The sequence below is a fragment of the Phyllostomus discolor genome, chromosome 8 (assembly GCF_004126475.2).
Source record: "Phyllostomus discolor isolate MPI-MPIP mPhyDis1 chromosome 8, mPhyDis1.pri.v3, whole genome shotgun sequence".
Taxonomy (NCBI): domain Eukaryota; kingdom Metazoa; phylum Chordata; class Mammalia; order Chiroptera; family Phyllostomidae; genus Phyllostomus; species Phyllostomus discolor.
Window position 1 is genome coordinate 59,820,646 of NC_040910.2, and position 14,573 is coordinate 59,835,218.

At 48.2% G+C, this 14,573-nt stretch overlaps 1 protein-coding gene and 1 long non-coding RNA gene across 2 annotated transcripts in view; one reads left to right on the top strand and one right to left on the bottom strand.

The window, feature by feature from the left end:
- LOC118502060 overlaps positions 1-13,587 on the top strand; it is a 29,125-nt gene extending 15,538 nt beyond the window's left edge. The window contains exons 2-3 of the long non-coding RNA XR_004904735.1: positions 1,873-1,878; positions 13,466-13,587. This is a non-coding gene — a long non-coding RNA (uncharacterized LOC118502060). The remainder of the gene's footprint in view (positions 1-1,872; positions 1,879-13,465) is intronic.
- A 170-nt stretch (positions 13,588-13,757) lies between these two features.
- Positions 13,758-14,573, bottom strand: part of MAP2K3 (mitogen-activated protein kinase kinase 3) — a 29,596-nt gene continuing 28,780 nt past the window's right edge. The window contains exon 12 of the mRNA XM_028534629.2: positions 13,758-14,037. Coding sequence (XP_028390430.1) covers positions 13,954-14,037 — 84 coding nt within the window. The 3' untranslated portion in view covers positions 13,758-13,953. The remainder of the gene's footprint in view (positions 14,038-14,573) is intronic.

Here is a 14,573-nt window from a genome sequence, read left to right on the forward strand (position 1 = left end):
AGGCAACAATGGTTAAGACAGCAACAGAGAACTCTATGCTATTTACAGGAGTACAAGTAGGGAAGATATAGGAGATCCTTTCACTATGTATAGGTCAACGTGGTCTTCCACCCATGTTATCTGATTTTAGAAAGGATGGAAAGAAGATAAGACTCTTGTTGGGGAGGAAGGATTGTGAGTTGGATCTATAAAGCAGGGAGGTTGTGGGCGGTTCAGATGCTGGGGTAAGGTGAGAGTAAAGGATAGTAAATAGGTGTAGTGTGTGAGAGAATAGAGTTAACCACTACAGTATAGAGTTCAGGAAACTTGTAATGGGCTAAGATCGGGGGGGGGGGGGGGGGGTTGTTGTGAAGTAATTACAATTGCATGGAACAGCAGTTATTTACAATAATATTATGGCAACATTCATACGACAGAGTCTATGAGATCTAGGTAACAAGAATAGGGAGTACAGAACATCGAGTAGTGTGCTGATGGGACACAGGTGAGTTAAAGGACAGTAGATTAGTAATACAGTTATAGAAGAGATATCAGGGGAAAGCTGTCAGGTCATACAATATATCCAGCCTAGCAAAGCAGGCTATACAAAAAGAAGAGGGATATAAAATACTGTTTAAAAAAGATGTAGGAACACTGGAAAAATAATAATAATACAAATATGCAATAACTTGCAGGTTCTCTGTAATAGCAGAGTGACATTTATCTCACTGTCCCAGCTGTTGTGATGCCCCTTCTTTGGGTTCAATTTTGGTCTTTTCACAGATCCAGGATTTTGTCTCACCTGTAGGTATTTAGGAAAAAATTTTAAAAAGTAAAAATAGAAAGGCAGACGAAGGAAGGAAGGAAGAGAGATAAATTGGGAGGACAGGAAGGAGGAAGGAATAAAACAAGAAATCAGGTAAGAGAGGAAAAAGAAATCAAAAGAGAATAAAAACAATAAACTTAAAAATTAAAAAATTGTTTAAAAAATAGAATCAAATTAAAAAGTCTCTTGATTTCAAAGTGGCCCAAACCAGTTTTTTGCTCTTGCTGGTTGAGGCAGGCTGAAGGATGATTTGTTTGGCTTTTCTTCCTTGGCCAGTGGAGTTCGCACTGGCTCCTCAGCTTTGGGCCCTGGGTGTGGGAATCAGGTCTTTCCCCAGGGTTACTGCTGTGGGCTGGTGTGCGGGGATGCTCTCCTTGCAGGCGCGCCCGTGCGCCATTGCGCCCGTTCGCCGGTGGGCCGGTGGGCGGTGCGCCCGTGCCGGCACGCCCACAGCTGGGTAGCAGACAGGCTGGAGCCACTGATCACTTTAGGAGAATTCACCAAACAGTGTCTGTGTCTATTCACTCCTTCCTCCTGAGGAATTCCTCCCGTTCAAGCCCGCCACTCCCCACAGTGGCCTGGCTTCTCCCACCATGGCCTGGCTTCTCCCACCGCCAAAGCTCCAGCCAGACCGGTGACTGTGGGAGCCTGGGTCCACTGTGCGACTCAGCCCCTCCGGTGTCCACCGCCTCCAAAGGTGCTCACAGCCCCCGTGTGTTTGCCAGCACCTGGATTCCTCCCAGAGCCGCTCAGACCTTGCTCGGCTGGGGAGGGAGCAGTTGACCTGGCTCTCTCCCAAGGACCCTATGGTAAACCGAGCAGCGGCCCCAGGCCTGGGGCTGCAGCCCCGGGACCACACGCTTGTCCTGGGACCCTACCTTGTTGCAGCACTCCCCTTAGGATCTGTTCTTTGTTCTTTAGGTTCTGCCACAATCCTTGGTCCTCTGTTTTCAAAAATGCTGAAATATGTTGGTTGCTTGCCTTTCTACTCCATAGATCGGTTAGGATTTTCTCCCCTGAGCAGAGGAAAGCCGAATCTGCTCCTTCCTACTCCGACGCCATCTTAGATTCATGTTTTCTTAAACAAAGACTGTTCTTGCTGAAAGATGAATTGTGTTCCAGCTTTAAAAAGTATTTTGTCCTCCTTATTTTTGTTGGGAATTGGTAGATTTCCCCCGTTTCTACTCTGCACCATCTACAGTCACAGAGGCCCTAGTATTTAAGCAGGCACCTGGCTGCCTATCTAAAGACTACATTTTCCAGCTGCCTTTGAAGCTAGGGATGACCATGTGATGGTAGCATGGCCAATGTAATGTGAACCAATGATGGACTGCTTCTTGGTTATGCCCTTCAAGAAAAGGGATGTGCCATATGCTTCATCTTGTCCCCGACCCTGTCACACAGAACATGGGCTTGGCACTTGGAGACCATCCTAGGTCATATGGATAAATGCATCATGCACTTTAGGAATGGCAGAGCAACAAAGTAAAAAGAACCTAGGCCCTGATCCCCTGTGGTCCCCAATGTTACTACAAATTCTCACAATGTTACCAGAGAGAAAAATAATTATCTGTTTGGTTCAAACCATAATCAGTTTGGTTTTATTGTTTTTAACAAACAGCCAAACTTAGATCCTTACCAATAAATTTGCTCTGTTAAAATGCACCCATGATGCCCAGGGCCCACAAGTTGTCATACGTCAGGTTCTCCTAGAAGCAGAGCATCAGGCATGGGTCAAGGTGTCAGTACTTCATAAAGAAAGTTCTGGCAAAAACCAGTAAAGTAGCAAGGGAAACAGCAGAGAGCAGAAGCCAAGCAAGCATGCATTTGGTCTTGGCCAAGTCCTGATCCCAAGAAACACTGGTATATAGATTACACCTCTGAGTTTGTACAATTTTAAGGCAAGGAGCTGGGCTTTCCTATGGCAGTAGATTGGCTGGTGGTACCCAGGGATGTGGGTATCACTTCCCAGGCACTCCAACTCTGCTGTACAGGGTGAAGCAGGCCCCAGAGCTGTTCTCTGAAACAGGACCAATATGTGAGCAGTCAGCCAAGAGCACAGAAGAAGGGTCATTAGGTATGAAGTCCCCATAAGGAGATCTGCAGGCTCTGCACATGAGTGGTGGGTGGTAGGCACTTCTGGGTCCTTTGTCATTTCCACCCTGTCAACGTTTCCCACCAGCCTCAGCTGCCCTCCTCACACTGTGGCCCAGACAAGATTAACCACAGCCCCAAAGGGTCCCACTCCCCTGGGACCCTTAGCCAGGAGTGCTGGCAGATGCCATGAGAACTGAGATTGGGTTGCTGAGTAAACCCTGCTGGTGTTTGCCCTGAGAAGGGCCCGGCACATGGGGCTGAGAGTGTGGAGGAGAGTCAGAGTGGTGCAGTGACTTGCCCAAGGCCACACGACTGAATGGGAGGGACTGGGGTGGGTAAGCAAGGGGAGGAGCAATGTGATAGGAAAACCTAAAGCTGTCAGAGAACCTGGGGAAGCAGACCCAGATTCTGTGGGGAGCCAGGAGAACTTAGGAGAGTGGGGCAGCCCCAGTGGGTAGAAAAGCTCCCCATGTAACTGCAGGGCCATTTACTGAGCACTCCAGTGGGTCGGATGTGGAACCCTTGCTAGGCCTCACCTTGCCTACTGTCATTCTCAGAGGCACCATCTCCTTAGGGTTTCCCAGTGTCAAACACTGAGGGAAAGATTTGAATGCAAGGAAACCCTAGGAAATATCCACAGAAAAGGGAGACAGGGACAGATGTAGAGACCGAGGCCAATATGAGTGTATTCTCAACATGATTCCCCAGGCATGATGCAGAGCATTTAACCTACTCTGGGGTGGGGTGCAGGAAGGGCACTGTCTTCAAACACCAGAGAGGGGAAGAGAAGCCAAGGGGCCATCTCCTGAATGGAGCTGTCCCGAGGAGGGTAAACACTCCTAGCACACCAACCCTTAGAGCCGGGCTACCAGGGTTCAGGTCCCTGCTCTTCCCCTCAACAGCTGTGTGATTTGAACAAATGGTCTAGCATCCCTATGCTTGATTTTTATCATCTGTAAAATGGGAAAGGCAACCCACCTCCCAGGGCTGTTGTGAAAATTCAATGCAATAACCCATACAAAGTGTACAGGACCATGCCTGGCACTTAATAAATGCGGTCTCAGGGGAGCAGAGTCTGGTATAGGAAGCAGACTAGGACAGAAGCATGGCTGCCCAGTGGGACTAGGGCAGCAGAGAGGGAAGGAAAGGGCTGTAGAACCCCGAAAAAGGCATGACTAATATCGGAACCTCACAAAGGCAGAACTGGCAGAAGTGAGTTTGAGGGTTGAGTAGAAGTTCACAGGCAGAAATGGGGAAGTGTAGTGAATATGTGTGTTGGGTTGGGGTGGCTGTACAACAATTAAATCCCTTCTTATTGGGGAAGGAGCCTCCTGTGTAGAATCCTGGGTAGACAGTTTCTTATTTCCCAGACACTGGTTTGCTCGATATGCCACCACTGCCTGAGACTCTTGAACTTAGTATCTGGGGCAAGGGCCACAGTAGAATCCTGCTCAGATTGGCCTGGATGCCCAGGCCCCTCTAGCTTCCTCAGACCCTAAAGGCGATCCTATCCTCTCTGTAAACCCTAGAGTAGACAGAGTCACTTCTGTTCCTTGCAACCAAGAATTCTGAAGGGAAGTCCTGGCAGAAACATGAGAATGAACAAGAGATTGTGAATAATTATATAAACTGAACCATTCCAAAGTAGAACCAGAGTTGCCATGCCACAGGAGCTGCCTTGCATGACCTGCCTCAAACATTAGAAGGTTAAAATAGGGCAAAATAGCCTTTGGACTGGGCCTAAGCAACCTTGCTTCTCAAAAAACTACAAAGATAACAAGAAAGCAGTTATTATGACTACTGGACTGAACAAGTAAAACACTATTTAGAATTAACACCACTATGTTATCTGCACCAGTAGAAATGCTTCCCTGCTATAACTGTTCCCCTTCCATTTATCACCAATACCCTCTTGACCCTGTCTCCTAATCAGAACAATGTCTGGGCATTGTTTAGGCTTCCTTCTGAATCAGAGCTCCCCCAAAACTATTCTCACTGATCTCAGTTAATGCTTATTGCCTTTTATCTTGAATGGCCCTTATATTTTTAAGTTTACAAGATGGCAGATAGTGACTGCCATCTTGGGAAGAAGTCATCAGAGGGTTTTAAGTAGGGGAGAGATGTGATCTGATTTACATTAAGTGGCAAAGGCTCAGCCAGGTTCCAGCCGTACCTGAGGTCCCCCAGATGTTGAGGCAGACCTGGATGCCCTAATCTGTGCCCCACCCCTCAAATTTTTTGCATCAAGACTCACTGAGATCAATCAAAGAAGCAGGCTGGGGGAGGGGGTGTTTCTCTCCACTCCATTTGACAACCAACAAAATGGTGCCCTGAAAGAACTGGGGCTTACTTAAGGTCATGCATTAACAGAGGAGACCAAAGGGGCTCCAACAGAGGGTCAGACAACCAGCCGGGCTCTGCCTTTGCCCCTGGGACCCCAAGATAGGCAGGTCTGTCCCCTCAGTAGCCTGTGAAATATTTCAGTCCAGGAGAGACATTGAGACCAGGTTTAAAAGGCAAGCTCATCTTGGCCACAGATGTGCACACTAGGGGGACCACAGGGAATGAGGCTCTGGTTTGAAAGCAACTGTGTGAAGAAGAATGAGTTTGGAGCCTGAAGAACAGAGTGCCTAATGCTCATCATTCACTCTCTGGTACTGCACATGCCCAGGAGGGCTGCTGGAGGTCAGGAGCCAAGGGACAAATATATTAACTGAGTATCTACAGTGGGCCAGGTCTATGATGGGTCTTTGTGTCCTCCAGGGTTTCACTGAAACCACCTATAATCCTGTCAGATCAGTGTTAGTACCCCTGATTTGCAGATAAGAAAACTGAGTCTCAGAGAAGTGCTATGACATTTTCAAGGATGAACAGAGTCAAATCAAGGCTGTCTGACCCAAGGGCTGGGGATGGGGGGTAGAAAAATCTTCATGTTGGTAGGGGCATGGAGCAGGGTCTGAGGCAGAAAGGCACCCATTCACTTGGTAGAGACAAGAACATTTCATACCAGATGGCACAGAGTGACTACTCTGTTGATCGAGGCCCTAATCTGCCTCTCCCCAAGTTTCTCTCACTGAGACTCACTGAGATCTCTGGGTTTCTGGGCTCACCCAGATCTGCCTCACCATCTGGGAGACCTCGGGTAGGGCTGGAACCTGGCTGAGCCTTTGCCACTTAATGTAAATCAGATCACGTCTCTCCCCTACTTAAAACCCTCTAATGAGTTCCCTTATGCCTGAAAATAAAGTCTAGAGTTTTTGCCATGACCTGCAGGGCCCCATGTGATCTGACTCCCAAGTAGCACCAGGTCCCCTCCCACCTCAGGGCCTTTGCACAGGCTGTTCCTGGCATGCTGAATGCACTCCTTGCCTACTTAACTTCCACTCCTCCTGTTGCTGCCATCCCCCCTTACACAGAGGCTTCTGAAGCTGTGGGCTATCTACCATGCATCCAATAAGAGTCCCAGTCTACTGTGCCTCCTTTTCCTTCATGGCACTAGTGCAATTTATAATTTTCTTAGCCATCAATTTTCAAGGGAGGCAAAAGTTAGTTCTTGGGGGAGTGAAAAAACTTAAATGGTACATCTATATGACAAAATCTTATTCCTTAGTATTATATTTCTCATAAGAAGAAATTAAATTTAAATAATTATAATTAAGTTTAATTAATTTAATTCAATGTTTTTCCTTGGTGAGTTATAATTTATTTTTTATTTTTTAATCCTCACCTAAGGACATATTTTTATTGATTCCAGAGAGGGAGGAAGGGGAAGAGAGAAAGAGAGAGACATTAATGTGAGGGAAAGATCAATTGGTTGCCTCCAGTAAGCATCCCAACTAGGGACTGAGCCCACAACCTAGGTATGTACCATGACTGGGAATCAAAGCTGTGACTTTTCTGTTAATGGAATGATGCTCCAACCAACTGAGCCACACTGGCCAGGGCTGGTAGTTATAATTTTAAAAGTAAGAAATGCTTTGTAAAGCATTTTGTGAGTTTGCTTCTGCTGCAGACTCTCACATCTGCCAGGGCAGATCCAAGTCTGTCTTAGTCCTGCTGTAGCTCCAGTTCTAGAATGCTGCCTGGCACACAGTAGATACCAAATAACACCTCCCATGTGCCAAACCTTGTGGAGCACAATCCAGACATCACTCTGCTGCAGAGTCTATGCTGGGTCCTCTTTCCCTGAATCCCTGGGCACTGGGGACCATGGGAGTTTGGGGAGCTAGGAAGGAAACAACCTCCTGGGCCAGTGTATCCTCAACCAGAAATTAAAGCTGTTGCTGTCTCCCTAGCCTCCTCCCTCCAAGTTCCACCAAAGATGGGCCCAGGACAGGAACAGAGCAGCTCACAGCTTCTGCAAGACTGGTGGTGATGGATGCAACTAAACTGGCTGGGCAGGCGAATCACTGGGCTGGGCAAAGCCCAGGCTGGGGGTGGGGATTGGGATAGGACTTCTGGGTTTCTGGGCTCACCCAGGTCTTCCTCAGTGTTGGGGGCTTCAGGTAGGGCTGGAAACTGGTTGAGCCTTTGCAGCTTCCAGAAGAACCTGACTGCCCTGGGTATGAGGTATTAATTATTTTATTTTCCATGGACACAACTCTAAACCTACTTCTGTTCTACCCTGTATACATTGGCTGTGCTATGTTTATCAAATTGGGACTCAGATCAACGGTTTGGAACAGAAGGAAGAAATAATCATTCAACTAGAACAGAAAAAAGAAACAAGAATTCAAAAAAATGAGGAGAAGCTTAGGAACCGCCAGGACAACTTTAAATGTTCCAACATCCAAATCATAGTTGTGCCAAAAAGAGAAGAAAAAGAGCGAGAAATTAAAAACTTATTTAAAAAATACTTAAAGAGAACTTCCCTAATCTGACAAAGGAAATAGGCTTCCATGAACTCCAGGAAGCTCAGAGAGTCCAAAAAAGGTTGGACCCAAGGAAGCACACACTAAGGCACATCATAATTACATTACCCAAGATTAAAGATAAGGACAGAATATTAAAAGCAGCAAGAGAAAAGCAGACGGTTACCCACAAAGGAGTTCCCCTAAGACTATCAGCTGATTTCTCAAAAGAAACCTTGCAGGCAAGAAGGGGCTGGAAAGAAGTATTCAAAGTCATGAAAGACAAGGACCTACATTCAAGATTATTTAATCCAGCAAAGCTATCATTTAGAATGGAAGGACAGATAAAGTGCTTCCCAGATAAGGTCAAGTTAAAGGAGTTCATCATCACCAAGTCCTTATTATATGAAATGTTAAAGGTACTTATCTAAGAAAAAGAAGATAAAAAATATGAACAGTAAAATGACAACAAACTTGCAACCATAAACAACTGAACCTAAAAACAAAACCAAACCAAACAAAAATGAACTAAGCAAACAACTAGATCAGGAACAGATTCACAGAAATGGAGATCACATGGAGGGTTATCAGCAGGGAGGGGGAGGGGGAGAATGGGGGAAAAGGTACAGGGAATAAGAAGCATAAGTGGTAGGTACAAAATAGACAGGGGAGGTTACAAATAGTATGGGAAATGGAGAAGTTCCCCATATTTCTCCATTTCCAAAGAACTTATATGTATAAAAACTTAAACGTGTAAGAACTTATATGTGTGACCCATGAACTTATAGAACCTATATGTATGACCCATGAACTTACATACTTATATATACACTTGTATGTATGATCCATGGACATGAACTAAGGTGGGGAAATGATGGTGGGTGGGGGTAGAGGGCAGAGGGGAATAAAAGGGAGAAAAATATGGGACAACTAATAGCATAATCAATAAAATATATATATATTTTAAAGTCTCTGCTGGGAGGGAGATGACACCAGTCCTGCTCAGTCACTGCCCCCACCTGCAAAGCAGCCAGGGACATGACCAACAGGAGACAAATATGGCAGAGGGAGGCGCCTGCTGGCCCCTTTCCCCTTTCCTGGGCCAGTTACCAGACAGGCTTTAAAAATTAAGCTGGGGCTCTTTTGGTTGGGTGTCATCCAGCAAGGCAAGTAGTCACCAGTTTGATTCCATGTCAGTGCACATGACCAGGTTTCAGGTTTGGACTCTGGCCAGGGTGGATACATGAGACAACTGATCAATGCTTCTCTCTCACATCAATGTTTCTCTCCCTCTCTTTCTCCTTCCCTTCCCTTCTTTCTTAAAAACAATAATAAGCTGGGGAGTAATCTTTAATCTCTATTCCTAGGACTGCTGTGTTGTATGTAGTCTTCTGCCACACAGGGAGCCCTGCCTTCAGACACAGAGAAAGGCTACCCAATGTTTGGGAAACCTTGACCACTTGGTCATTCATTTCCCAGCTTTGGTGCTGTTTGCTGTGTGGCCTTCAGCCGGTTGTTTCCCTTCTCCAAGCACACAGTCCCTAGTCAATACAATGAGGGCTTTGCCTTGCTCCTGGAGAGCCTTCCCAGGACTGATGCACAGAATAAGCAGAACTATAGCCCCCACCCTTTCCTCCAGCCAAACTTTGGTACAGTTCTGGCAGGCCAAGATCCCTAGGCCACTGCCCTGGTTCTGCGCTCAGTTTGGGGACTAGAGGACACCCTCCCGACGTTTGCCATTTCCTCTGTCGTAGCCCCCTCCATGCCAGGCTCTGAGCAAAACAGACTCATCCTGGACACAGAAGAGCTCCCAGTACAGTGGGAGAGGTGATCAGTGGACAAGAATGTAAATACATTGCTGACCTAAAAATAAAAGGGCCTTTCAAAGTGAGAGGCAACAAACATTTATTGAGATCAATAAGAATAGCTATCTGAGATGCACTGGTTCAGGCAGAATCCCAAATAATGTCCTTATTTATTAGGAGACAAAGGCAAGGGGGATTTATGAGACAGGAAAGGGGAACAATTACATCAATAGAAGGGAGGCATTTCTATTGGTGCAGATAACATAGTGATGTTCATCCTAAACAATGTTTTTAATTTTCAGTCAGTTAGTCATCAGCCCAGTAGTCATCATAACTGCTTTCTTGTTACTTTTGCAGTTTTTTGAGAAGCAAGGCTGGTAGGCCCAGTCCAAAGGTTATTTTGCCCTGTTTTTAACCTTCCAAGGTTTGAGCATGAGATGTGCAAAGCAGTTCCTCTGGTGTAGCAGCTCTGCCTACCTTTAAAAGCAGATCTGTTAATATTATTGTTTACAAAATAAGTATGAAGAAAACATGGCAGGGTGAGGGGATAGAGTGATGGGCAGTCAAGGAGGCCTCGTGAGGAAAGAACATCTTAGCAGAGACATCCAAACCAGCCAACAGGACATCTTGGGGGACAGTATTCTGGGCAGCAAGGGCAGCTGGTGCAAAGGTTCTGAGGCAGCTCTGGGCTTGATGTGATTAAGCACAGAGAGGCTGAAGCTCAGGGAGCAAATGGGAGAGTGGTGGGCAGGAGTGGGGCGAAGATGGCATGAGTGATTTTTTTTGGCAATGGGGAGGCTTAGACAGGATTCTGGGGAGGGGAGAGGTTGAGCTAATATTAACAAGAAGGCTGCCTTCCCTGGCCTCCAGGAAGAAGCTGACCAAATCCTCCCTCAAGGGCAGTCATCCCACTCTAGACCAGGCTTGAATGTGCCTGATAAAAAGTCTCTCACAACAAAGACCACGTCTCTGCCCTTTTTGGTTCATACAGACTCCTTAGCCCCAGGTCTGGGGCACATAGCTACCCAACTCCTACAGTCAGGAGGGCAATGGAGACATCTGAACTAGAAGGTCCTGGCCCAGCCCCTGTGCCTGCGAACTCCACCTCACAGCCTAGGAAGAGGACCCTGCCATTCTGGCAAGGCACAGGGTAGGGAGCCTTCACTGGGGTCATGGGTTGTATAAAATGTTAAGGGCCTGAGGACTGGACAGGTACTTTGTAAATATCAAACTGACCTACACACTGACTTCCCCCGCTTGGATGTCTGGACACCTTTGTAAAAGCTGAATGGTCCAGTAAATAATAACTGAACCTGTAAACCACTGGTGTTTGAATTACGTGCTTACTAATCTGACCACTGCTTGGCAAATTATAATTTACTTGGTAAACTATAAAGTGCTTTGTCATCCTGTACAGAGGGCTTTGCAAACTGTAAATTACTTTGTAAATTGTGTTTTGTAAACAGCCTTGCTCTTGGCAAAATGCAAAGTCCTTTGTAAACTGCAGAGTTCTCTGTAAACTGTAATTTGCCAGGTGTAGAGGTCTGTGCTCCCATGAGAATATGTGGAGGAATCAGACTCCCGTCTGTCACCCTACATAGGCCCAGAGCTCCCAGTGGGGCCTAGGCATGGAAATGGGGGAGAGACGGACAGGAAGTGCAGAAAGGCAGGCCAGCTGGCTTGTGTTGCAAGGGTAGAGAACTAAGCTGAGTGGCGGGAGCCCCAGAGCAGGACCCTGGCCCCTCTCGGACTTACGGAAAGAGGAGGGAGGAGAAGGGGGTAGGAGTTGGTGGAGGCCAAGGCCGGGCAGGGACCTAGGCATATGGGTCTAACTTGGATTTTTGCCGCCTCCTGGTGGCTACAGGAGGAACGACTTCGACCGGGCCCCAGGAACTCGGGTCTGGCCTGCACTGAACGCGCACGTGCACACTAGCAACCCGGCCAATCCGCGCACGCGCACACAGCCACCCACACAACCGCGCGCGCACCCACACACACATGGCTTTGGGACTCCTTCACTCCCTCCTGCGTTATTTCGTGTTCATTCTTCTGTGATTTCATTCAACAAAGGTTGACTGAGCCTTGACTAAGTGCTGGCACTTGGGACACAACAGTGGCAGGTGAAATCTGCCCACATGAAGCAAATAAAAATTAGCTACACTGGCAGAGATTGTGACATGGGAGATCCAGATTGCGGGGGAGGGGTTTCCAGGCAGGGGGCACAGTCTGTGCAATTGCCCCAAGGCAAGTACACATCTTCATCATGGAAGGGGGGGAGGGGGGCACAAAAGTGCTTTGAAATTGTCAAATGCTGTGCTAGGTAAGGGTTAATAGGCTGAGGCCTGTGCCAAACTGAAGGCTATTTGGGGACAGGCTGAGCTAAGGAAGCGGGGAGTCGTAGACTGAGCTAGAGAGATGAGCCCTGAGAAGATGCCCCCATTTCCCTTGTAGGGCTAGGGAGGCCCTGCTCTGATCTGAGATGTGGGGTCAACTGACTCACCAGTTTGATCCTACTGGCTTGTGATTTGCTTGGGGAAGAGCATGCGACCTCTTCCCACACAATAAACCAGCCCTGGGACTTCAGCTGGAGTTCTGAGCCCCTTGGCGAAGCTGGTAGGAGCCCTTGGGTCCTGCCATGTCCCCATGAGCGGAGCATGGAACTGACAGAAAACAGAGCTAAGGTGGGCACAAGTTCTATAGGATATTAACCACACTCCTAAATCCAACTGTGCCTGCAGCCACATACAGTTCTGCTTAGGTGAGCAAGTAAACTCCTTTCTGCTGGAGACCAATGGAAGACGGTTTCTGGCCTTGCCCAGGCCCTAAGGATCACAGAGCCAGACTAGACCCTGGCAGAGGCCTTCCTTGAGCTGCCCCCACCCCATCCCCAAAGCCCTCCCCAGGGCACCACTGCCTGTCTCCAAGGCTGTCTCTCCGTCTTACAAGCTGCGTGTCTTTGGGTAAGTTACTTCAGGTCTCTGGGCCTGTTTTCTCATCTATAAACTAGTTATAACAACATAATATAACCCAAGACAATTAATTACGTAGCACCCTTCATGAAATGACAATGTCAAGGCCTGGGGCCAGCACTCTAAAAGCACTCTTCAATGACAGTGGGACACGCAGCCCTACTAGTGGCTGGGCTTGTGTCTGCTGCTCTGCTCGGCACCCAGCACAGGGCCTGGTGCCTCATCACAGCCTTCTGGGAACCTCGGTACCCTCATGTGTGACAGCACAGGGTCCCCAGGTCACAATGCCTGACCCTCTCCCAGGGCAAGGGTCCTTCTATAGACCACAGACCTTCACCAAGAAATGGACTTACCTCTGTGAGTCTCACACAACCTTCTGGCCCACTTTTTAATTTTTTTATTAAAACAATAATATGATAACCGCCCCAAGTCATCAAGAATAGGACCCAAGGCAGAGGGAGGGAGGGCGGGAGGGAGGGAGGAAGGAAGAAAGGACGGAAGGAAGGAAGGAGAAGGAAGGAAAAAATTATATACATATATATGAGAACACTAAAAGCAAATCCATAACCTGTCAAGCCAGTCCCCAAGGAGAGCATCTCTCTGGGCAGAGACCTTAAACCCATGCTCCTAGGCCCCAGCTGAGCAGAGAGGATGGGTCTTGGCCTGCTGGTCCCCTAGGAGGTGGCAGAAAACTTAATCTGGCTCCAAACCATGCAAAAACAAAACAAAACAAAACAAAAACAGAAACAAAACAGCCAAGCCCACATAGCAAAAAGGAAATGAAAAGAAACCCAAACAGGATAAATTAAAAAATAAAAATAGAAAGTTAAATGACACCCCTAGAGGTGACAGGCAGAGGCAGAGCTAGATGGTGACCCTTAGAGGCCCTCTGGCCAATGCCGGGGGATGCCTCAGAGTGCTCTGGCATCTCCCTCATAGGGGGCTCAGGAGGATTCATGTGGCTTATCACCACATCCCCATCCCTATGTCCCCACTACCGATGCTGGGACAGAAATGTGGCACCTGGGTCAAAGTGTACAAAGTCCATTCAGTCAAGAGATTAAAAAAACATACAACTTGGGTGGCATCCAAGGCTAGGCCAAGGCAATGTGGCCTGTGCACAGGTACCAGCTGCCTTCTCTGCAAGGGGCAGCAACGTCTGGTGGGGGCATCCAGGCCCCTCCAAGTCCAGGGTCTCAGGGGCTGAAGACGGTCCTTGGAGACACTGAGGCACTGGTACGGGACAGAGGCACTGGTGGGGCCCATCTAGGCCTGGCAGGAAGCCCTGACAGTCTGGTTCTTTGGGACTTGGGACCAGCTCCCATGACGCCTCCCAGAATGCCCAAGGCCAGGGTAGCAACGGCTTATGGGCGTGGGCAAGCACTGCCCCAGCAGAGGGGCGTTGGGCTGCTGGAGGGCTTTGCCCCCTATGAGTCCTCTCCTAGGATCTCCTTCACAAAAGCAGCGATGTCTGTCTTCTTGGTTTTGTGCAAAGTGAAGAAAGGATGTTCCTAATGGGGGATAGGACAAGGCATGAGGCAGAGGTGCCCCGCACTTCCCCAAACCAGCCCAGGCACCTGTGTGTTCCTTTGGCCCAGCAAACTCCTGCTCATCCTCCCAGGACCTCCACTCTTGGGAAGCCCTCCCTCTTAGAGACAGCACTGATGGCTCACTCCCCTGCCCTTCTGCCACCACCATCCAGCCACACTGAATGCACTTCTTCCCACACATGCCAGGCCTCTGCCCATGATGGGCATTCAGCTTGGAAGGCTCTCTCCATCCATGGGTAAATCCTTAGTCATCCTTCTAGGCCCAGTTCAAATGTCACTTCCTCTATGAAGCTTCCCCTGACACCTTCAGATAAGAGTCCACCTGCCTGCCCCATCCCCATCCCTTTGCACCCTCTGCCACAGCACTGCCTATTTGCCCCTCCACAGGGCCCAGCATGGAGGAGAGAGGGAGCCAGGGAGTAAATGACTGCCTGAATGAATTCATGCAGGGGCAAGCCAGGGGAGCTGTCTACCTCTATGCATGTGGATACAGCCCT